We start from the raw sequence: 24886 nt of genomic DNA, 5'->3' as shown, positions 1-24886 counted from the left end.
TTACTGATGGAAGTGTGTCTCTCTATGTGGAAATAGAACCACTGCTGTACAAACCCTGTTTTCTAATTTGTTTGGACTGATTGTGGTAATTGCCTTGAACTTTCAAGACAAAATTGAATTTCCCTCTTTTCTGTAACACTTATTTTTCATAATGTACTGTAACACCACATATTATTTTAGTTGTATAATTTTGTTACTTACTAGCATATGAGACCTTTGAGAGCAAATATTATGTCTTATTTATCTTTGATGCTTCAGCACCCGGACTTTGCAGTGTTTCTTGATTTTAATGAGCAGAATGATATGAGTTACTCTCAAGAGGTCAGTGTTGTCTAGGATATTTTGAATAGGCATTTGAGAAATGTGGAAGCTACTACTGGCAAGAGAAACAGTTAACAATAATAGCAGCCAGCTGCTCACACTTGTTGAGCACTTCTTATATCCAGGCACTTCACATGTAGTGTATTAACACGTTTGTCACAGCAACTTCATGAAGTAGATGCAGTAATTTTTCATCTTTAACAGATGTAACTGAGGCACAGAAAGGTTAGGTAATTTGCCCAAGGTCATACAGTTTGGGACTATAGAACTCAGGCTGGGCACTACTGTGCTTTACTGCCTTCCTGTGAACATAGAGAATTGAAAGCAGTAAGAAGCAAGTTGGAAGAAGATGGAGGGCTCTATGTACTCTCAAGACAGGACTAATCTCTAATGATCTTCTCTCTGACACAGTCCAAGATTTATGATAATGGCTAAGGAGAAGATTTCTTAAACTGTAAAGTGAATACATGTCACTTTGGGAATCTTACTAAAATTCAGATTCTAATTCTGTAGTTTTGGGGTGGGGCCTGAGGTTCTGCATTTCTAACTAAGAAGCTCCCAAGCAGTTACAATGCTGCCTCATTGTGGACTCCATTTTGAGTGGCAAGGGTTTAGGAGGTTCCATCCCAGAGATATTTCATATGAGACTCTGTTAGGTTCTCATCTAGAAATTCTAAGAGATTGTCTTTCCTTATTCGGGTACATAGTTATGAAGTTGCTGTGGTATAGAGGTTCTGAGACTCTAGACACCAGTTCTCTATCCTAGTTCTTTATTAGAATCACCTGAGTAGTTGTAAAAACTACTAATGCTCAGACTGTGCTTCAGAACCAATAAGAATATCTGATGTGTGGGCCTGTATATTAAAACAAAATTTGCAAGTGATTAGAATGCTCAGCCAAGGCTTCAGAACCACTGTAAGTAAACAAATTAATTTATTAAACTCTTAGAACCATGCTCCTTTTCCTGTTAACCAAGTCTGTTGTCCGTTGAAATAAAACTTGTATTGCGAAAGTTCCCATGAATTGAAAATACTTTAAAATTGCCATAAAGACAAGACTAAATGTTAAGCAAATGAGGGCTGTCATCACTACAGTGTTTTAATTAAGCCTTGTGCTATTGGTAAGGTAGTGTTCATTTTTTAAGGACTAAGAGTAAAAATACCAATAATGCTTTTTTCTGTTGAGAATGTTTCTGTGAATTCTAGTTGTGTTTTCTTAACCCAATTTTTTTCTCTTTCCAACAGGGATTTTTTGCCAGGTGGTAGGAGAGATTATACAGTCCAAGTTCAGTTGAGGTGAGTTTGAAATTTTCTTGTTACTTTAATTTTATACTTGTAACTGTATGTATATAGTCCTGAATTTGTAAATACATAAACATGTTTGAGTACATTATTTAAGAGTGTTTCTTTTTTTTCTTTAATGCAGACTTTGCCTGGCAGAGACGAGTTGCCCTCAAGAAGATAACTATCCCAATAGTCTCTGTATAAAAGTAAATGGGAAGCTGTTTCCTTTGCCTGTAAGTTGCTTTTTATTCACAAGGCTTTTGTATGTAAGTTTATTATAAATACTAACAAGGCCTAGAAATAGTGATCACTTAGGACCAATGAACAGTCCCAGCATTAAATACAGTTTTCCACTAGAGAGATTCATGGCTCCTTGGGGAAGTGGCTGATTCCAGGTTTGGGGGAGACGGAAAAGATGAGCTTGAAGCATCTTGTGCCAGGAAGCGAGGAAGCTGTGAAAGACTCTTAAGATCATATCAAATGGCATAGTGGCAGGGCAGGACCTGCATATGTAGGGCAGCGTGTTGTAGTGGATGTCTGAATGAGCTGGGCCTCAGCCATGTATGAGATGATGAAAGTTAGAGGCTGCTGAGAGCGACTGGATGTGGAGATTAAGGATTCTGAGCTTGAGCCTTGATGGTGCACACACTTGGGGGATGGATGCAGTGGTATTTGATTGACAGCCTGTTGTTTAAGCGGTGAAGTAGCGTATGGGCTTCAGCACCTGGGAGATACACACACACACACTCTCTCAGTGTGTATAGCCTGTTTCTGACCTGTTAGGTAGCTCCAGACTCTTCAAATCCTGTTAGTCAAATCTTAATATAACAATTAATTGTTGAACTGGACTATGTATCTCTCTCCACTGAGGTTTGGACTAAGTTACTAATTTGGTACAGCTGTGTGGAAGTAAAGCCTTAATCACAATAGTAGTAGAGCATGGCCTGTTTTTCAAGCCCTACAGAGTGGATATGTATCTTAACTGAAGAAGTGCTGTGAGAACAGTGATTCTACCATTATGTTAAGCTGCCATTTCAGCAAAGCAGTTACCATGTGACTGTTGAGATAGAGATGGGGCAGCTGTTTAGCATTCCTGCTGGGCACAAGACTTGTCTCTGGAATAAGTATATGCGCAACAGCTGTGAGCAGGCTGTACCAGGGCCAAGTGGTTGTAGTTGAAGCCCAAAGTGAAGATGGCCCATGGCCAAGGCCGACCCTGCCAGTCAAAGATCTGACTTCTTGGTTGTCACGAGTCTCATTTCTCTCATACGTAGCCTGTGGATTTAGAGACCCGAGAAATAACGTGTTTCATGCGTTTTATAGGGCTTGAGCAATACTGCACCGCTGCCTACTCTTTTTGAAAGATGTCTGTGAGGCTGAAATCATACGAAAGAGTTTTGTGGGGATGAAAGGGGAAATTTCAGAGGCTGAGCAGATATGGTGGGGAGGAATGCTTTCATGGCCTTGTGCATGTTCAAACCCAGGTGGGACATTTTGTCTCTTGGGTTTCTGGCTATAAGCAACAACAGATCTCAGGAGCTGTCTTTTATCTGGATGGATCATATAATGATCTAAACCAAGGGAAGAAGCAGCCTTACTTGGAGCTGAAGGATGCCACTGGGTGGCCAGATGTGTAGCAAAGGAAACCTGGGATTTTGGAATGATAGGACATTTTCCATTGCTTTTCATATCCAATTTTCTTTGTCCACGATGGGCTAAGATTTCTTTTGACCTTTGACTTTTATTGCTATTTAACTCTCTCATTCTCCTTGAAGAAATATCTAATTATGATGATCTTCTTGATGTCTATAGACCCACCTTGAAGATCTATCCAGTATTATATGTGCCAGTGCTGGGGGGTCGTGTCTGAAATGTGTGAGGCTCTACCTAAACTCTGGCATTGCTTCAGAAAATATGATAGTGACTGATGTGTATACACACATTCCACACAATTTTCCAGGTGGACCAGTATTTTTGCTATAATATTTTCATCCATGAGATCTGCAGCACCACTATGGATAGCTCTGAATTTGTCATTCTTCCAGGACTTTTGAGAGAGAAGAAATTAGGCAGTTGAGCACTTCCTCTGGGACATTGTTACTCAGTCACTGCTGCTTTCTTTCCAAAAGCACTAACTAACCGTTGAGTACTTATACTAGGCTGTTTGTGAACACATCAGCTACTACGTGAAACATCGTTTGTCTGATGGGTCTTGCACTCACCTCTGGAGCCAGAGTCCTGCAGTGGCTCCAGGAGCACTTGTGAGGGAGGTTAAGAAAGGTGAGCATTAGGACAAAGGATTTCAAAACAGATTTCATAAACAGAAGGCAATGGGGTGATGGTGGGGGCAGGGGCGAGCTTGCCTGATCCTAATAGGACCATCCCAAAGACCAGATGCCAGTCTTTCCCAGGTTTTTCGTCTTCAGCCCTGTGAACGCCTATGGAACAGTTGACATAAATTTACATGCAACTGATGAAAAACTGCTGAGACCTCCCCTTGAGCCACAATTGCTGTTGTTTGGGATAATGTAATATGGAGTCTTTACTAGCATGAAGCAGATTTATGAGAATCATGTGAGTGTACTGCCGCCTCAGAAGAAGTGAGCTCTTCACCACCATGGAGATCTTCAGGGACTTTGTTCCAATTGTAAGAAGCATCAACAGGCCACAAAGAAGTTTGACATGTGGTCCTTGCCCATGATCCTGGTTTATCATACAACAGATCCTGGAGGAGTAAGTCATGGGATTTCCCATTAGAGCTCTGAATAAATTCGAATTTGTGTCTGGGAACAAGTGTCTATGTGTATGACCTTATTGCAGTATGCAGTCATTATGGATCCATGATGAACAAAGAGTAAACTGAATGGGAAATGGTGTTACCTTGATAATAGCAACGTGTCCCTGGATTCTTAAGGCTCAGATGGTGATGAAAGCAGTTTATGTGCTGTTTTACCCACATCAAGATGCTGAGTTTTATAAAACACCTTTATCTCTTGATTTTTCCAGTCCCTTGATACAGGGATGACAGTAAGCAGTTCATAGCAGGACTTGTAGAACGATAAGTGCAGAGTGGACAGACACAAGTGAAACTGCCTCTGAGAATCTTCCCCACACCTCCACCTTTGACTCAAGCACTGCAAGCATACACAGTGACAGCCAAATGAGAAAATGACATGTTTTTAAGGGCAGAAGGGAGAAAAATTCTTTGCTTGGAGAGTTATTTTGAGAGGCTGAATTATTTTTCCTTTTAAACAGATTTTGAGAAATGTATGTGAACCTTTGGAGCTGTAAGGTTGGGGTGTGGAGGTGGGTTGACATGGGGTAGTATTTCTTGGAAAGATTCCAAAGCATGGAGAGGATGTGTGCTCACAGTTCAGCTGACAAAGATCTCCTGAGTATTTCCTCTCGGTGCAGCGGGAGACTTAGTGCTAGTGCCATTATCTCAATGTATTCTCTTTCTGAGTTTGTGGATTTCTCTTTCCTGATATATTATTTTTTTCCTGCATATATTAGTTACACCGACGGTCTGCCTCACAGTAAATCTGGCCTGAAGTAAAGTCAATATTTTCTTCTTTTGAAACCCACACACACACCAATTTGAAGAGATTCCCTTGGCCTGAGGTGGGATAATATTGGCATCTAAAAAAATAATACTTAAGTGGACTCAAAATTATCAAAGATATAAATGAGTTTATAATTATGCTAAAATAAACCATTGGAGGTTACATCAACTCATTACTCTAAAAACTGGTTAAGGGAGAGAATCATTGATTTCAGAGTAACAAAATGTTGATGAGGTCAAGTTCTTTATGGAAAGATTTCAACTAATATAAGCAAAAGGAAGAATGGATTTAAAAACGTTTTTTTTGTAATCTGTAATCGGATAATGGATCTAGGTAACCATCATCAATGGATACTAAAACCATTAGGTCAAAGCTGGATACGGAACTTTATAGTGGAAGGGTCAGGCCGACATCAGCTGAACTGATCAACCTTTACATGGGGCAGACAGACACTCTGTGCCTCATGATGTGGTACAATAGGAAGAACATAACATTCCTTAGGTAGTTTTTGTGCCTGAAAATTTGAACGTGAATTTGGTCAAGCCTGTACAACTAATTACCAGCTTAAAACATGGGAGTATCACACCTTCATACTGTGAGGAAGCAGTCTGTCTAATACAGAAGAAAAGGTCATTCTTCAGGTCAGAAGCCCTGGGGTCTCCAACGGCATCATTGGAAAAGGAGTAGAATTGGAGGCAGGGATTGGGAGAGAATAAAAATTATTCTTTAATATACAATAAAGGAGACTTCAGAAACAGCTGAGCACACTGTGAGGATCAAGTTTGGATTCCGATTCAAACTGTAAAAGGACATCATATATACCAAACTATGTATGGATAAAGTAATGTGTCTGGGATACCTTATATAATAATCTGAGATGGCGGTAAAAACTGCTTATAAGTAAATTATTGAATTGGATGATAGGTATATGGGAGTTTGTTATACTTTTTTCCCTATTTTTGTATAGGTTTGAAAGTTTCAGTAATAAAAAGATAAAAGACATCTCTGAGGCAGTTGAGAAATTGGAATATAAAGTAGATAGGCAATTTTTTAAATTATGGTTAAATTAAGGTCGTGATACTGTTTTTTTTTTTTTAAGTTCTTTTAAAGATGCATATAAAAGTATGGGTCAAATGGCATGTCTAGAACTTGCATTTAAATACTCGGGCAAAAATAAATGTGTATATGTGTGGGGTATATATTTTGGGGGGGGGTTATGTATTTTGGGGTGGGCTCGGGTTGGGCCAGAGGCAAATGAAACAAGATTGACAACATGTTGATAATTGTAGTGGTTTGGTGGGTACTTTACTGTTCTTTCTACTCTTGTGTATGTTTGAAAATTTTTATAATACAAAGTAAAATAGTAAATATGTTGGTAGTATTAAGGTAGTAATGGTAATTAGAAAATTAGGGGGAAAATGTTAAAGGAGCAACACTGTCGACTTTTGTCAGAATTACAAGTAGATGGGATGTTGTCAGAGCATGTAACAGAAAAGGTTCTTTAGGTATATCTTCTGTTGAAATGTTAGGTTGAGACTGATGAAAAAATCTTCCAATGGCTCTCCAGCAGCCTTTATTTAGAAAGCCTTAGATTTACTCCAAAGGTCTCCTGTCAGATGAACTTAATTTTATTTTTGCTTTAGATATGGAAAATTGTTAGAAATATGTGAAGGCTCAGCTTTTACATTTTACAAAATTCCAGCTGTGGTTGACCCTTGAACAACATGGATTTGAACTGCTCGGGTCCAAATACTGCGTTATTTTCAGTAGTGAATACTACAGTATTGCGTGTGCCTCAGGTACAGAGGAACTGAATATTCAGAGGGCTGACTGTAAGTTATACTTGGATTTTCGGAGGGTGAGTGCCCCAGCCCCCGAGTTGTTGAAGGGTCAACTGTATATCCTGTTCTCAATAATCAGGTAACTGATGGTTGACTGGAGGTGATACTGTTGGTCAGAGGGAGAATATAAGTATACAGATAACTCAGAATTACCAATGAAATTAAACTAGTCATGTGGGGTAGAGAATAGATTTAAAATATTTCAGTGAATAAGACTAGTACCATATTTGGTTTTGAATTTGCTAACACCTCATTCTTATATGCTCTTTTATTCTCTTCCCTTCTATTGCTCTCTTCTTTCAAATTAACTAACAACATTGTTGCTGGGTGTCTCAAATTCCAATTTAGAGAGTTTATTGTCTAACTAGTTCATGAGTTTTTATCATTTTGGCACACCCTGTGCCATTATTTTTATTTGGTTAACGTACTAGTGGACATACCAGAAGACAGAATTGTCTTTCAGGCCCAAAACAGGCAAAACAGTGGTTTCATTCACAATTACCCAGATATTGGTGTTGATATTCCTTGTGTGTGTTGCTCATTGAACCAATTCCTAGTCTTTATAAGAGGACTTTCTTATGAGTTTGCTTCTTTGTTTTATTTCACTTGAACAACTTTAGATGGGCATAATCCTCCTCTACACACGCACACGCACACACAATTTCCCTTTTCCATAGTGTAATGAAAGTTATTTACGTTCTTCTCTTTGTCTTCTATTCCTCTGCTCAGACAGTTCTCAATGATTTTCAAAGTCTTGTTGCAAGTTGTAGATTACAAGTTATCATGGGAATTCACACTTAATAATCACTATCCTACCTCCTACAAGGCAGCAAAAGGTGTTCCCTAGTGCGATAGACTGTTTTCCTAGGCTCTGCTGTGTGATACCACCAAAACTGTATCTCATTGTTACCAAGGTGCATATTTTTGACATCTTTAAAATGCAGAGGTGTCTTAACAGTTTCTGATGATCAGGTGGCAGCTGTAATGTATTGTTGTTGCCTGCACTTGCACAACCCTGATGTTATTATTCCCATGGCATGACTGGTTAACTGCCCTTCATCGGTTTTTCAGTCAACAAGTGACTTGAGGACATTTCGAGGAAGGTTCGTGAATCCTGGCTGTTATTTGAAATTTTTGTTCTCTTAATATCCAGGGTGTGTCAGCATTAACCCTTGCAGTTAGTCTAAGGGTGTCGGTGACTTGCAAGGAAATCTGAGAGATATTTGTGGAGTAGAATATAATTTTAAGAAGTATTTTTAGCTCGAGCTCTTGGTGGCATATAGGAGAGTATCATGTGGAAAACATATGCATTGATGACAGTGAAAAAACGATTCAAAAGATTCTTCTGTATATCCTAAAGGAATATGTTAGCCAGTTCATTTTGCTTATGTTTTCTTGATATGTATGCAGGAAAAAAAGTACATTAGGTTGTATCATTAACTTACTGTTTTTTCCTTCTCAGTGGTACATAAATTGCATCATTGTCATCTTAGAGTCAATGAAATATGGTGTGCGCTTTTCAATACGTAGATGTTTTCGCAGTTAAGAAATTTTAATTTTCTAAAAAATATATTGGTTTTGAAAATCAGAAACTGAAAAGTCCTGTGGTAATTGAGAATTGGATGTACTGTGAAATCAAAAGTGAGACTGTTTACTATTTAAAACAAATACTTAATGACTAGAAAAAATAGAAAAATATATAAGTAGCAGTTTTATTATAGCCATCAAGCTAATTCAATGCCAATTGAAATATTGGTTATTCTTTTTTGTTAACGTGACCTGGTATTAAAGATGGCAATCTCTGTTCTACTTGGAGAGAAGACAGTGGAGAGCGTTTTTATCACTCAGAAGATTTTAATAATTCCTTTGAAATTCACTGATCTGCTTTTTTTTTTTTAATTTCCAGAGTTCGTTTTCCCTCTCTCACCCCTAGTATTTGAATGAATGAGAGCTCCTAAGATGAATCAGTGTAAAGAGGTGCAACTTTATTGTTTAAAAAAAGGAAAAAAATTCGTAGTCAGTATGGCAAGATCTCAGCATCTTTAATTTTAATGGAACATGGATTTTTTGTTGTATTTTTCTGGATTTGTGAAATATTTTGTAACATTTTTAAAAGGTCATTTTCCTCTTTTGGCTCGGTGACCTTAGGGTGAGGACTATGTGATTTCCAGGATAAAATAAAAGTAATTAAGTGCGACTGAAATTAGGCAAGATACTGTACTCGTCTTGGAGAAAATGTTTGCTCCTCTACAGAGAATTTAAAATTATTTTTCTTTCTTGGTTATAGGGCTATGCACCACCACCTAAAAATGGGATTGAACAGAAGCGCCCTGGACGCCCTTTGAATATTACATCTTTAGTTAGATTATCCTCAGCTGTGCCAAACCAGATTTCCATTTCTTGGGCGTCAGAAATTGGAAAGGTAAAGATTCTTTTCTCTGGGTAGCATGAAAGTGTTCCCACTAGTTGTTGATTTACTTTGTCTTTTCTTAGGCTACTAGCTCCAGCTCATTCAGTTTTCTGTTTGTAACCCCAAAAAGCAGTAATTTTCAGTTCAGGGTAGAGATGCAGAGATTTTCAAGGTTAAAACTTTAAGGTTTCCTGAGTATCATCTCTTTATTTTCTTAGAAAGGAAATAAGTATCATTACAGTATTTCTTAAGTTAATGGTTAATCACAATTGTGTTTATGCGTGTTTAAGTAGTATTTTAAGAAACTGGGAATTTGGGGTAATGTTATATATTTTTGAAGAGGAACAAAGAAAGCTTTCTCAGGCTTTGGAGAAGATTAACATTTGGTTAAATGTACTCATGTTGTGATTAGAAATAATCTGTTCCAGCCTGTATATGAACAGCTGATACTTCAAATAACATGTGGGCATCCATATGAAAATATTTACTTAGATTTATATTATTTCCTCTGTATTTTTAGGTTGATGAACCTGGGTTTCTGCTGATGCTTAGTCTCAAAATGCGTTTTGTCAATTATGAGATACTGATTAATACAACGAGGGATTTCCATTTTAGAACTGCTTGTTTATATAACTGAAATAATAGAATGGCAAGAGATTTCAGTTAACTTCTGAACATCAGCTTTAATGTTGCTGTTTCATAGAAATAAAGGATAGTATTTCTATTTGTAGATGGAGAAGTTGAGTCATGTTTGTAGCCAGAATTATTTGGTTTTATCACCAAGGTAATTGCAGAGCTGGATATAAAGAATATTTTTGTATTGACTGTACAGACATTAGGATCTCTTTAATGATTGTTCTCTTGAGCTCTCATTTCTGAATTTTTACTCTAACTTTTTTTATCATAAGACACTGATCCCTAATATTTTTTATTTGTGTGAAGTGAATGTACAGTGGTAAAGCACTGGATAAGGATTTGGGAAATCTTGGCTTAGTCCCAAGTTGGCAAATTGTTTGATTTTGGCCAAATTGCTTAATTCCCTGAGGCCTGCTTATTATAAAGAATAAATAAAATCTCGAGAATGGGTGTTATATGCAAATATAAGGGACATTGTTAACTGAGCAAGTATTAATGCTTTAAAGCTTAGTGAGAGGAATTTGAACAGAAGAGTAGTATATCTTTTTGAAATGATTATGAACTTACAGATTTTTTGAGTAAAAGATTGCAGACATTGAAGGCCTGACAGGTGTGGGGGTTTTTTTTGCCACATACTGGGAATAATATTCTTTCCTTGCAATTATAATGATTAATTGACTTAAATTTGCACACTATAGTGGGTACTCAGATATTTGAAAGGACTGTTACAGGACATTAAAAATGATATTTAAAGTATTTGGTTTGGCAACTGTTAAAAGTATTTTATTTCTTGTAGAATTGATTGAATGAATGAATGTAATGAAATGGTAAAGTAGGTTTTTAGCATTTAGGTAAAATTGTATATCATCTCTTCATAGCTTTATAAATAGCTAATGAAAGTTCCTTTGTGCCAGATCTAAGAGAGTATGGGATTGGATGCTATTATTTTCTGGCCTCGTCTTTTTGATTTTTATAGTTTCTTCATGTGTCTTATATACTGTAGTAGCTTCCCCTTCCCTAGTAAAATGCCCGTTTGGGAACAGGAATTAATTGTCAAATTTTTTCTCAATAGCTGCTTTTGGGTTCATATGAGTGATTTGCCTAAGGCCGTGTAACAAGTGTCTGCCAGAATTAGAACTGTGGAACTCTGGATGTGAAGTGTTAATTTAGACCACAGGTGTTTGAACTTTGTTTCTGCAGTGGAACTCATTTTTCAATGAATATATTATGAGAGGCCCATTACATAAAAACAGAAAATTCTAGTTAGAAGTGGGCATGGGAGAGCGCATTCTCATTTATACCATGGTGGCCCCTAAAGCACCAGTTTTGCTAAGTTAGAAACACAGTTTGAAAACCACTGATCTGAGCCATTTTATCTTTCACATAGATGTTTTAAAGTTATAAGTGATTGAGAAATATCTCAATCACTGAGATGATGAAGCGTTCATCTTCCCTAAAGTAGCTGAGTTGATTTTGTTCCCTTCCCAGTCATTGACTGTCCTGTGGAAGTTATTTTGAATGTTAGTTTTAGGAACCAGAGCTTCTTAGACAAGTGTTTTATGTAAATAGACTATTATCTCTCATCTTTAATACAGATTATCTTTCTTTGTAGAATTACTCCATGTCTGTATATCTTGTACGACAGCTCACATCAGCCATGTTATTACAGAGATTAAAAATGAAAGGTATTAGAAACCCTGATCATTCCAGAGCACTAAGTAAGTAATGTTTGTAAGACTGAGCATATGAGATGCTTTAAATGGAAATTTTAAAAGCCTCACATATACCTCCATACAGGAACAATTTGGGAACAATTATTAGAAACCTAAAATGAATTATGAATTAAAAATACTCTAAGAATGGAGCCCTATGAATTGAAAAGCCCTTCTCTTAGAAACCACTCCCAAGAGGATTAATTTTAAATCTCAACTAATCTGATTTTTCACCTTTTCATAAGAAGTTATTTAGGTAAATGTCAGGTTGATGGCAGTTTTGATGCCTACGTTGACTTGAGAATAGGAATACAAGTCTTCAAAACCTCCGGTGTGTAGTGTGATGTACATTTAAAAACTTCTAACTAAAAAAGGTCTTTTTGCAAAAGAAATGTTGATATCCATCAACAATAATATTTGCTTTCTGAGATGTTTTATTTTGTACTTTGCTTTCATACTGTATACTAATAGGTAGAGAAAAAAAAGTCTTAACCCAAACTGTAAATAATTCAGTACAGTAATTGAAGTTAATTGAACAAGACATTTTTTTTTTTGGGAAAGAGAATATTTTTCTCCCAGTTACCTCCCATATCACTGAATGAACCAGAAAGGAGAAGAGGATCTATAGGTTGAAAAGGGAACCAAGTAGGGCTGTTGAAATGGTATTTTGTTTCTTATACTCAAGCCATTTCTCATCTCAAACAGTACAGTATTGATCTTCCTGCCTAGAGCTGAAAGCCATGGAAGCTCTTCCATAGTTTTTTTTACCCCACTCAGGTTCCACTGTTTCTACTTCCAGTACTGTTCTCCCTATCGTGGTGTTGAGAATTAGGCATCTGAAGGCGGTGTATGTCTTCATTAGCTTGTATAGACAATAACTTGTATACATTATGTGATGATTAAGATCACAGACATTCCCACATCCATAGTAGTTTTCAATAGTTAAAGGAAGTATAAGAATATTTTACCTTTTCTGTTCACAAATTTAACAATTGTTGGAAATTACCAGTACTCCCAAATTAAAACAGTCATGAATGTGTTTTAGAAAAGCATTTGAAGCTCAGAGGATAGCTGCCTTCCAAGTTCCTTTCCTAATTGTTGTATTGTTCTTAAGTCTTAAACAGCTTTCTGCTTTGAAACTCTTCCTCACCTGCAGTTTTACTTTTAAAAAGAAATTTTAAAAATTCAATTAAACATGTCATCTAGAGTTTGTAAGTTTGTAATTCTTTAACCTAATACTGGAAGTATGGTTGTGTTTTCAGTACATTAATACTTAATATTCTGTTTGTTTTGTTTTGTTTTTGTAGTTTCTTGATCTATTTGAAGTGTTTGGGAAACTTTAAATAAGATGATATATATATTTCTATAATTCTGTTCATATGTCACAATTAATTTTTTAAACTGTGTTTTTATTATTGATTTTCCCTCCTTCTAAAGTTAAAGAAAAACTTACTGCGGATCCTGATAGTGAAATTGCTACCACTAGCCTTCGGGTGTCCTTGATGTGCCCTGTAAGTAAAGCAACAAAACATTCTGGGGCATCTTACTTTTTATAAATTACTAATTTTCCTATAAAAGTAAGTATGTGAATGAATGGTATATTATAGAATTTTGAACTTTTTTCGTTTTCCCATTCAGGGATCTTCATGGTTAAGCATTATAATTCCAAAGAATGCAAACGTTCTTCAGGCAGTGACTAAGCAAGAAGAGATGTAAAAGGATATTGCATCAAAGAGGAAAGAGAGCTTTAGGTTCAGAATAATCTGTCACTGTTAATTATAGATAATCCACAGCTAATACTGAACATATCTAGAGAGTTGGCTCCTTTTATCAGAATATAAACGGTATTGAAAAATACCAGTAAAGTTATTAGGACCTAATAAATGCTAATTGATAGGCGAGGTCAGGAATAGTGGATGAAGGCTTCTTTAAAATCACTACTCTTGGAGGGGACCCTTTCCAGATGAGAGGAACTTTATGAGAAAAGTATGGAATTAGGAATTTATAATATAGTTGCCGGGGGGAGGCATTTGGTGACCAGCTACCATTGTGAGAAACATACAGTTTTTTAAATGGAAAGAGAATTGTGTCAGAGAAGGGAATAATTTGTTGAGTTCCTATTATGTGCTCCTTATATTGTCTTATTAGCAAGCCTGTATGGAATTGTTCCCATTTTGCAGATGAGGAACCTGAGACTGAAAGGGGTTGGCTAACACAAATCACACAGTTAGTTTGTAGTAGAACAAGGATATAAACTTTGGTCTTCTGACATTATTCCAGTTCTCTTATAAGACAATGTACCATATTGCCACATGGGGCCAAAACTATAAATATTCTGATTATAAGTCTACCTCTCTATTTGGGAAAGCAGATATCTTTCTTTCTAAAGCTTTATTATTTGTTATCATTAACTTTAACTTACCTTTACTGAAAAGGGATAGACTTAACATGAAATTGGGATTGCTTCGAAATCGGGAACGTGTGTTTATGAAACACAGAGAAGGTCTGCAGGAGGACATTAATGCCCTGAGGTGGTGGCAGGGGCCCTAGAGGGGCTTGGGACCTCCTCTACTCACAAGCTGGGCATGAGTTCATTTGAGTTCATTTCTTCACAGTACCTTTTCCTCCTTCTCATGTTAAGATTGATATTAAATTGGAACACATGAAATTGCCATTTTGTTGGTCAAAAACAGTTTGGATATCGGAAGTTTCTTATGGTTTAACCCTAGTATATTCAGCAGATGTTCATTGCCGGCTATATTCTAAGCACAGCCACTATTTGGGAAGGGAACTCACGTCACCTTTTTGTTTTAGTATGTCAAACTATTCTATCGGGAAGAAAGCACTTCTACACAATTTACCTGAGGAGTTGTACAGTTTGCATAGTTCCATTTTCTGTAAGTCTTACTGTCTTGGAACTGGTTTTTAAATTTTTTTTCCATTTTTTCCTTCAAACACTGTGCTGTTCTACATGACAACAACAAAAACAAAACAATAACCAAACTATTGGATTCTTGGACATTCAAAATAGTGAAAGTGGTATATTGGCGTGGTTAGGATTTCTTCTATATAAGAATAGGGAGTAGTTCCTTTCACATGTGTCAATTTTAATAAAACTGACAGTTTTAAGAAAATTAACATTTCAATTATTTGAAGAAATGAAGTAACAAGTTTCTGTTTTAAGTTCATTAAATGTTTTCTTTCTCTGCTTACAAGTGAAAACAGATCTGTTTCTGAGACTATCTTTTGAGCTTTCCTCAGTATTCATCCTACCTGATTTTTTCAGAGCACTTTCTAAGAAAAGAGTGAATGGTACTCTTCAGACTATACTAGTGTTAACCTAACGTTGGGTTGCTAACGATAAGATGTGATCTATGTTATCAGAAAACCAAACACAAGTGTTTTGATCAAATTTAACAGATAGATGACAGAAGTTAGATGATGAAAGTAGTTTTAGAGGCAGAGACAATACTAGTATCAGTTGAAGATAGCAGAATGGATGGAGTGTAGCCAGCTGACTGTGGAAATAACACAGGATCTGGGGTGGTGATGGGAAACGGAGAAGAAAAAAAGGATCACAGGCGTTTGGAAGGGTAAGTGGTGAACCATGGGTTAATTAGGCAAAAATGAGAGAAAATGATAGCTTAAGGTGGTGGGAGAGGTGTTCTATTTCACAATATGGTTTGTAAAGTGATTTGAAGTAGACATGAATCTGGATAGTGAGAGCACAGTCCAAAACCTCTGTCCTTGGGACCTAAGGAAGGTAATTTTACGACAGCTGTTGAAGAGGAATCTGATTGAGTGTGTATAATTAAATTTTTGAACACAGTATCTGAATTTTACATCGGAGTTCCATCTTAGTGATATTAGCTAGTGATTTTTGGACTGTCCTGCAGAGGTAGGCTAGGTGGGTGCCCCAGGATAGAAAAGAAAAATAGGTTTGATTTTATGTCTTGTTTGATTCTGACTCAAGTTTTTTTAAAAAAAGGTACTGCTTCTACAAATAGTTTGGAACCACTGATTTGAGCCATTTTTGCTTATACCTACTCTTTCTTTAGACAGATACTAATTAGTCTATAATGAAGTAAAAATCAATTTAGATACTACCTGCTTAATATTTGATTAAAAAAAAAGCTGCATTACAGTGTTAGATACCATTTTATTCATAAAATCAATACATTTCAAAACAGTGCCATCATCTGACTAAATAGAATTCAGCACATTCAAATCTTTTTTTATTAACATTCCATAATTAGTATTAGGAAATCTGTCAGATTTTGCCAGTTAGTAATAAATGCTTTTTTAACTTGGGAAATGTTCATTAGCTCTTGTAAGACACTAGAGTAGCATTAAATTTAGGATCAGCAGCTTTTGTAGTCCTGAATGTTTTTGTTTCTTTATGCTATGGAAATTCTAAAGCAGTTACAGGAGAGATGAGAATGGCCTAGAAGAGGGAGAAAAAGAAAAAAGCAGCAGATTGCAAATTGTGGCCCAAGGGTACTTGGGGATCCCTGAGACTCTTTGAAGAGGTCCAGAAAGTCAAAACTATTTTTATAATAATACTAGGACACAATTTGTCCCTTTCTTGCTCTCATTCTCTCATGAGTAGACAGTGATATTTGATAGGGGTTACCTGACAGGGGCTGATGTCGTTGCTCTGATGGCTGATGGAATGTGTTCCTGTGTATTCTTGTGTTTTAAAAATGTCTCTTAATTTCTAATGCAATAAATATTGGTAAATGCAACTTACATGCATATAAGCTCTTGGAGGTTCTCAATTTTGAAGAGTGTAAAGGGATTCTGAAACCAAAAGTTTGAGAACTGGTTGCCTAAAAAAACCATAGTAGGTTGAGTTAGAGCATTATTTTAAAGAAACAAATCCAAAAAATTGACAAATAATACCTACTTTATTATACAGTTGTTCAAATAAACAAAAGTGAAAATTTTAAATTACTAAAACCTATTCAGAAGGAACATTTTAAATAACATGATATCTATCTTTCTAGATTTAACTCTGTTTATAATCATGTGTATGTTTATTGGAAAAAACTGTATTGTGCTATATATACTGTTCAGTGGTTTACTGTTTTTAAATTAACGGTATATCTTAAATATATTCATATGTCTAGATCTGATTTTAACCACTCTAGGTATTTTGTTGAATTGGTATGGTACAGCTTATTTTTTTCCAACCTTTTTTAGTGATTATTTGGGTTGTTTCCCAACATGGATTATGTAAAAAAAACAATGATGGAAAATTCCTAAATAAAACACTAGCCAGTAGAATCCAGTACTCTTTTTCAAGGATAATATGTGATAACAAAGGGATGCCTCTTAGGAATGCAAATATAGTTTTATATTAGAAAATCTGTTGAAATTATCTATAATAATAATTGAAAAAGAAAAAAAAATCCTCTGATCATCTCATTAGGGGCTAAATAGATATTTAGTCAACATCCATTCCTATAGAACAAAAACTCTTAGCAAAGTAGGAAAAGGTAGATAAGTAAAACCAAAAACTACAGCCATGTATAATGTAAAACTAGGAATGTCTTTATGAAAGTGAAAAACATTTGGATTTGTGTTATAGCTCTAGCAACTGCATCTTAGTGACTGTATTGTTTTTAGCCTCTTGTAGCCTCAGCATCTTCATTTCAGAAATAGAAATATAGATACTAGTCCTTTTGGAGTCATGGGGTTATTATGAGAATTGTATGAAATTTACATAAAAGTCTTTAGCATGCTGTAAGATTCTACATTACTTAAGGGATAATTCATTATTAAAGGAAGGGAAAATATAGAGGCAAATATCATAGAAGAGAAATTGCCTCACATTCTTTTTTTTTTTTTTTTTGCATTCACAATTGTATTATGATTTATTGCTAATTTTGGAGCATAAATGTAGCTGTCTTATTTACCACCCTCTTGGAAATCACTTTAATATTTGCACTTAGGACTTGAAAGAGAATGGATAAATAAAAACCTGAAGAATATGCAAATACAATTTATATATTTCTCATAAAATTAGGTGATTATCTAACCTTTATCCAGAAAAAAAGAAGAGCCCAGATACTCTGCAGGCATGATCCTCGAGAATGTGTGCCTCACATTCTTTTCTCACTTTTTTTCCATCTTAAATAGTTAAATTGTGCCACATACTTGCATGAATCACTGTAACTTCCAAAATCTCTTTTAGAATCCTAGACACTTAGAGGTAGTATGGACTCTGGAGTTAGAGCATCTGTGTTCAAATATTGACTCTGCCACTTTCTAACTTTGTAATGTTAGTCAAGTTAGTTAGCTTCTTTTTGCCTATTTCCTCATTATAAAATGGGGATGATAATATATATCAACTGTATAGTGTAGTTGTTAGGTTAAAATGTAAAGTGTCACGAAGATTAATGTAAAGTATTCAACGTGATACACATGTAGGTACAACTATATAAGCATTAGTTACTGCTATAATGATGAGTTGGATAATTATTTTCTTTTTAAATTATAAAATAACCAAATGTTCATTTTAGCAGAAAGAAATTACAGATAAACCAAAAGAAAAAAAAAAAAAAGGAACATTCTAAAAATCCTACCCCTCAGGCAGAGTTGACAGTGTTATAGTTTAGCTGTGACTTCTTCTAGACTTTATAGTGCAAATAAAGAAGTCTTTCCTTCTTCCTTTTCTTTCTCTTTGCCCCTTACCCACTCTCTCCATTCATTCTACCGTCTGGTTGACAAATACTGAGCATAGGCTGCGTGCTTGGTACTGTGTTGTGACACTTGGATTACAGCGGTGAACAGTGACAGACCTTGTGGGGCTTAGAGTGTAGTGGAAGAAACAGATTTTCTATCAGAATAAGAGAGCTGGTTATAAACTGAGATCTTTTCTATAAAGGGAATATACAGGGAGGTTCAAAAGGCTCTACAGAAAAACTTGATCTGATCTAATCTGGATGTTATATATGTCTTGATGTTGGTATTCCTCTACCAATTGGAATAAGAATTGAACAGAGTACTAGGTTATATGAGTATATTGAAACATCAACATATGTGCTTATACAAAAGTGAAAAAAAGTATATAAAAATGTATTTGCAATTCATATCACATACATGAGGCTGATTAATATAGGTAACCAAAGATAAATAACCAAGTGGAAAATGAGAAAAGGTTATGAATAGACAGTTCTTGGAAACACAGATGACCCTGAGAAGTAAAAAAGAAAAACAAAAAAACAGCAGCAGCAGTTCAACTTCACTTATAACAAGAGAAGTGTATTCCAAAACTACAGTGGGGTATTTTTCACCTATCAGATTGGCAGAGGTCAAAGGATTCAATAGCGCTATATTGACAAGGTCGAGGGGAACCAAGCACATTAATACATGTATATGCGTAAATCAGTAGGTAACCTCTGTGGAAGATAGTTTGTCATTGTGACAAAAATCACACATACACTTTTTCTTTGACTCAAAAAGTTTACTTTTAGGAATTTATCCTATAGCTATTTATTGCAACATTATTTGTAGTGATGAGATTGGAGACAGTTTAAATGTAGGTACAGAATTGTGTGAATTGCATGCCACCATATCTGGGAAAATGTTTTTTAAAATACACATTTGATTATGCATAGAACATCTGTGAAAGGACATGCAAGAGATGGATAACACTGGTTCCCTCTAAATAGGGGAAGAGATGAGAAAGAGACATGTTTTCATTGTATATATATCTTTTCCTACCTGTAAATTTACAAGTTTTACCTACTTTCAAAAAGTGAGGTGGCCTTTTAAAAATTATAGGTCCTTCAGTGAATACAAATAAAATATATAGCAATCTTGATGGAAATAAATTCTGGTTTTAGTTTCTTTTTCATTTTGTTAGTCTCATATGACTTCTTCACGTTTTTATGACTTTTGAGGCTTTGTTCTCTTTTCTGAAATGATTTCCCATGTTGTCTTCCCTGTCCTATAGTTAGGAAAAATGAGGCTGACAATCCCATGCCGTGCAGTGACTTGTACACATCTACAGTGCTTTGACGCTGCCCTTTATCTGCAAATGAATGAGAAGAAGCCCACCTGGATTTGTCCTGTGTGTGACAAAAAAGCTGCCTATGAAAGTCTAATTTTAGACGGGTAAGTATATCCCAACATAATACTTAATTATACTTAATCTTATTTCTAAACTGTAGTTAGTGGCCCTTTTATCTTTATAATATTATTTATGTTGGGGACAAGAGGGTGAGTAGCTTCCTTTTCTTTTTGCTTTTCATGATCATATTTCATTGTCCATAGGAAAGGGTAAAATCCACTTAGTGATGTCATTTTGCTTACCTAGAACTTCTTGAAGAGCAACCAGGTCTGTGTAAAACCGCAGAGCAAGTGGTAGGGTAGATAGAGTTGTGTTACGCAGCTGGTAAGTTTAAAACTAGAATTCACTTCCAGGTTTTTCTGACTCTGGAGCCCAAACTCTTAAGCATTATCTCTCATGTCATATTGCATATGTCAGAATTAAGGAAAATTATATAAATATATAAACTAATTATTAGTAAACGAGGTACCCTTTTTTTCCTGCAACACTGTTTAAAACAAATTGCATATATCATCCATGCACCCCTATTAACATTTAGGAAATACAGTTAATTAAAAGATTAAAATAAAATCATCAACATCCCACCCTATGGTGATGATTTTGTTATTGATGTGTTAAAAAGATTGAAATCACTCTCTGCATAATGATGTGTATATACATCATGATTTTCACTCTATAGAGTGAAAAATATCCTAGATCTTTAAAGATACTTTGGCATTTTTTTCAGTTTGAAAAGAGTATTACTGTAGAGAGGAATGAGACAATGAAGAGTGTTGGGACTTTTTTCTCTGTAAACGTTTACTTTTTAACTTACTTTGAAATAATTTCAAACTTAGCAAGAAGTTGCACAGTAGCACAATGTGTTAGTTGTTAACATTCTGCCATATTTGTTTTGTCACATTCCCTCTTAATATGTAGGTATTTTTGGTGTGTGCATGTTTGTATATAGAGAGAAAGAGATGATGATTATTACTATTTTCAGAAACCTTTTGAACCATTTGAGAATTAAGTTGCATATGTCATGTCCCTTTGCCCATTAATATTTTAGGGTGTGTTTCCTAAATACTTGATGTTCCATTGTGGGTACACTACTAATCATTTAAGCGTTTTTTTTGTTTGTTTGTTTGTTTTTCCTATTGGGTTGGCCAAAAAGTTCCGTAAGATCTTACGGAAAAACCCAAACGAACTTTTTGGCCAACCCAATATTATTGCCTACATGGTTGCCATTCTTTCTATTTTACCTTGTGATATGAACATTTTTGAAGCTTTTGTTTGCTCGTTTATGTCTATGGGTTTTTCCTTAAGCTCTTAGAAATTGAAATGCTGAATAAAAGAGAATATATAACTTTAAGACTTTTACTATTTATTACCGAGATGCCTCCCAGGAGGAGTAAACGATTTTACTCTCCTAGTTGTCGTTTCACTCTCCTGCCAGTAGTGTATTGGAAGCCCACTTCTCAGTCTTCTTACCAAGCTTGTCATATTAAATCTTATTTTTAAAATGCCTTTACTAGTTTCCTAGTTGAAAAGATATCTTAATTGTTTTGATTTTTATTTCTTGTAAGAATTATCAGTTATCAATAATTATCAATTATTATCTTCATCCATATATTGGTTGTTATAATACTTTTTATGAATTGCCTCTTAATGTTTTTTTTCCTGTGTGGTTCATCTTTTTCTCACTGACTTATAAGTGCTCATTATATACTGAGAATATTAATTTCTCTGTTTACATGTGCTAAATATATTTTCCCAGTTTGCCTTCTGATTGTATTGTGACATTTTTCTCATTCAGAAACTTTAAATTTTTATTCCATCAAGTCTGTCTCTTCATTTTGGTTTTCTGTCTTTAATGTGTTTTATAAAGTCCCAGAGATTTTATATGAGCATTCACTTGTTTTTTTGTCAGGTACTTTTAAGATTATATTTTTTTTCCCCCTTCCATTCATGCAGTTCTTTATTCCATCATGCATTCCTTCATGAATTCATTCAATATAATACTTATTAAATACTGGCTGTGTGTCAGATACTAGATCTAAAATGGTAAACAGAGCACTTCCAGAGTGGGAGACAGTAAAGAACTGCATATTGTGTTAAGTGCTATGAAGGTAAAGAATGGAACTATGTGAAAAAATTGGGGATAGGGGAGAAACTTTAGGGTAGCGAATAGGTGATCCCATTACTCCACCCTTCTACCTGAAGGTTGGTCAGTAATCTCACCAACACTTAATGAATAATCTCTCCCATGGGCTTAAGACACTGCCTCCATCATTTAAAACATTTTTTGTATTCAAGTGTCATTTCTGAACTGGTATTTGTGCCATTGATCAAAGTATTGGCCAGTACAAAACTATTTTATTTATTGGATTTCTGTTATTCATTAATATCTCTTAGGCCATATGTTTCAGAATTTTCTTGACTGTTATTACAGTTTGCCATATTCACTTGAATAAAAGCATCCTTAAATTGCACAAAGAAATCCTGTTTGGATTTTGATTGGAATTATGTTTTTCATATAATTAGGGAAAATACATATTTAAAGTATTACATATTCCAATGAAGGTAGCATTTTTCCTTATTCGTTTTTATCAGTTTTATCGAGGTATAAGAACTGCCCATATTTAAAGTGTACAATTTGGTACATTTTGACCCAGTATACACCTGTAATATCATTACAATAAGATAATGAATATATCTGTCCTACCTAAAGTTTTCTCATGTATCTTTCTAATCTCTTTCTTTCACTGTATCCTCAGTCAACAGTGATATGCTTTCTGTTTCTACAGATTGTTTTGGATTTTCTAGAATTTTGTATGAATAGAATTATAAAGTGTCTGCTTCCTTTGTCCAGCTTATTTTTATTCAATATGCTTGCTTTGAGATTTGTCCACGTTGCTGCATCTACCAATAGTTTGTTCATTTTTATTCCTGAATAGCATTCCATTGTACAGATATCCCACAGTTTATCAATTCACTTGTTGATGCGTTCCTTCTGGTTTTGGGTTCTTGCAAATAAAGCTGCTAAGAACATTCATGTCCAAGTCTTTGTGTGGACTGATGTTTTAATTTATCTGGGGTAAGTACTTACGAGTGGAATCCCTGGTCACATACTAGGTGTATGCTTAATTTTTTAATAAATTACCAAACTGTTTTCCAAAGTGGTTGTACTCTTTTATATTCCCACTAGCAGTATATGAGAGTTCCAGTTGCTCCACGTTCTCATCAACATTTGGTATGGTTAGTTTTTTTAATTTTAGACATTCTAGTGGTATATGGTGGAACCCCATTGTGGATTTAATTTGCATTTCGCTTATGACTGTACTGAGCATCTTCTTGTGTGTTTATTTGCCATCTGTGTGTCATCTTTGAAGTGACTGCTTAAACTTTCGCCCATTTTTCAGTTGGGTTGTTTGTTTTTCATATTACTGAGTTTTGATAGTTCTTTATATATTATGGATGTAAGTCCGTTATCAGATCTGTAGTTTGCTAATGTTTCATTTCCTCTTTTCAGTCTCTTAATAGTGTCTTTCAAAGAGAAGAAGTTCTTGGATTAAGGCCAGTTTATCAAGGCTTTCTTTTATGTACTGTGCTTTTGATATCACATTAAGACATTTTTTCCTAACCTAAGGTCACAAAAATTTTCTCCTTGCTTTCTTTAGAAGTTTTATAGTTTAATTTTATACTTAGATCTGTTATCTACTTCAAGTTAATTTTTGTATATGGTGTGAGATAAGAAGCAGGGTTTTAGCTTCATTTTTGTTTTTGGCATATGGTCATGCAGTTGTTCTGCCACATTGGTGAAAAGATTGTATTTTCCTCATTGAATTGCCTTTGCACCTTCTTTTCAAAAATCAGTTGGCCATATATATGTGGATTTATCTCTGAACTTTATTCTGTTCCATTGATTTGTCTATATTTATGTCAGTACTGCACTGTCTGGAAATCAGGGTAACGTGGGACTTCTAACTTCATTCTTTTTCAAAATTATTTTGACAATTATAGATCTTTTGCATTTCATTGCATATTTTAGAATCAGCTTGTCAATTAGAAAACAAATCTGGGTTTTTGATTTGTATAATGTTGAATCTATAGATAAGTTAAGGGTGAGTTCACAGTATTTAGTCTTCTGATCCATGAACATGATATATATCTATTTAGTTAATTAGGTCTCAATATGTTTGGTAGTTTTCAGTATATAGGTCTTGTATGCTTTATGTCAGATTTATCCCATTGTTTCATATTTCTGATGTGGTATTGTTTTTTATATTTTTAGTTGTATTATATAGAAATATAGTTGATTTTTGTATGTTCTATCTTGAAACCTTACTAAATGCGTTTTGTAGTTCGAATAGCATTGTTATAGAGCATAGGATATTCTGTATAGGCAGTAATATTTTAGGAATAAAGACAGTCTTACTTCTTCCTTTTTAATCTGGATGTGTTTTATATCTTTGTCCTGCTGTCTTGAACTGACTAGTCTGTTGACATGATGATTTGCATTGATTGACTTTCAAATATTAAACAACCTTTCATTCTGGAGATAAATCCCACTTGGTCATGATTTGTTATCTTTTATATTTATTGTTGGGTTTGTTTTGCTAAAGTTCATGAGAGATAGTGGTCTGTTGTTTTCTTGTTTTGTCTTTGTTTTTAGTATCAGAGTAATGCTGGCCTTATATAGGGAGCTGGGAAGTGGTGGTATCATGAATCGTCAAATATTTGGTAGCATTTCCTAGTGAAGACATTTGGGCCTAGAATTTTCTTTGTGGTAAAGTTTTTACAAATGTCTTTAATAGACACAGTGCTCATTGGGTTATCTGTTTCTTTCTGAGTGAGCCTAAGTCTGACTAGAAGTTTGTCAATTTTATTGATCTTAAAGTACCTGCTTTTGGTTTCATTGATTTTTCTCTATTTTATTTTATTTTTTTCCTATTTCATTTGTTTCTGTTCTTTGTTATTTTCCTTTTCTGGTTACTTTCACTTTAATTTGCTCTTCTTTTTCTAGTTTCATTTAGGTAGAAGCTGAGGTTATTGATTTGCGTC

At 35.0% G+C, this 24886-nt stretch overlaps 1 protein-coding gene across 7 annotated transcripts in view; it reads left to right on the top strand.

Moving 5' to 3' along the window:
• PIAS2 (protein inhibitor of activated STAT 2) overlaps positions 1-24886 on the top strand; it is a 94505-nt gene that overhangs the window by 47194 nt on the left and 22425 nt on the right. For all 7 annotated transcript variants that reach the window (XM_059895206.1, XM_059895201.1, XM_059895200.1 and 4 more), the window contains 6 exons: positions 1566-1616; positions 1747-1837; positions 9296-9430; positions 11667-11772; positions 13204-13277; positions 19727-19887. In XM_059895206.1, the coding sequence (XP_059751189.1) occupies positions 1566-1616; positions 1747-1837; positions 9296-9430; positions 11667-11772; positions 13204-13277; positions 19727-19887 (618 nt within the window). The remainder of the gene's footprint in view (positions 1-1565; positions 1617-1746; positions 1838-9295; positions 9431-11666; positions 11773-13203; positions 13278-19726; positions 19888-24886) is intronic.

The sequence above is a fragment of the Balaenoptera ricei genome, chromosome 14, assembly GCF_028023285.1.
Source record: "Balaenoptera ricei isolate mBalRic1 chromosome 14, mBalRic1.hap2, whole genome shotgun sequence".
Lineage (NCBI taxonomy): Eukaryota > Metazoa > Chordata > Mammalia > Artiodactyla > Balaenopteridae > Balaenoptera > Balaenoptera ricei.
The sequence above is the reverse complement of the archived record's forward strand: the minus strand, read 5'-3'. Positions and strand labels throughout refer to the sequence as shown.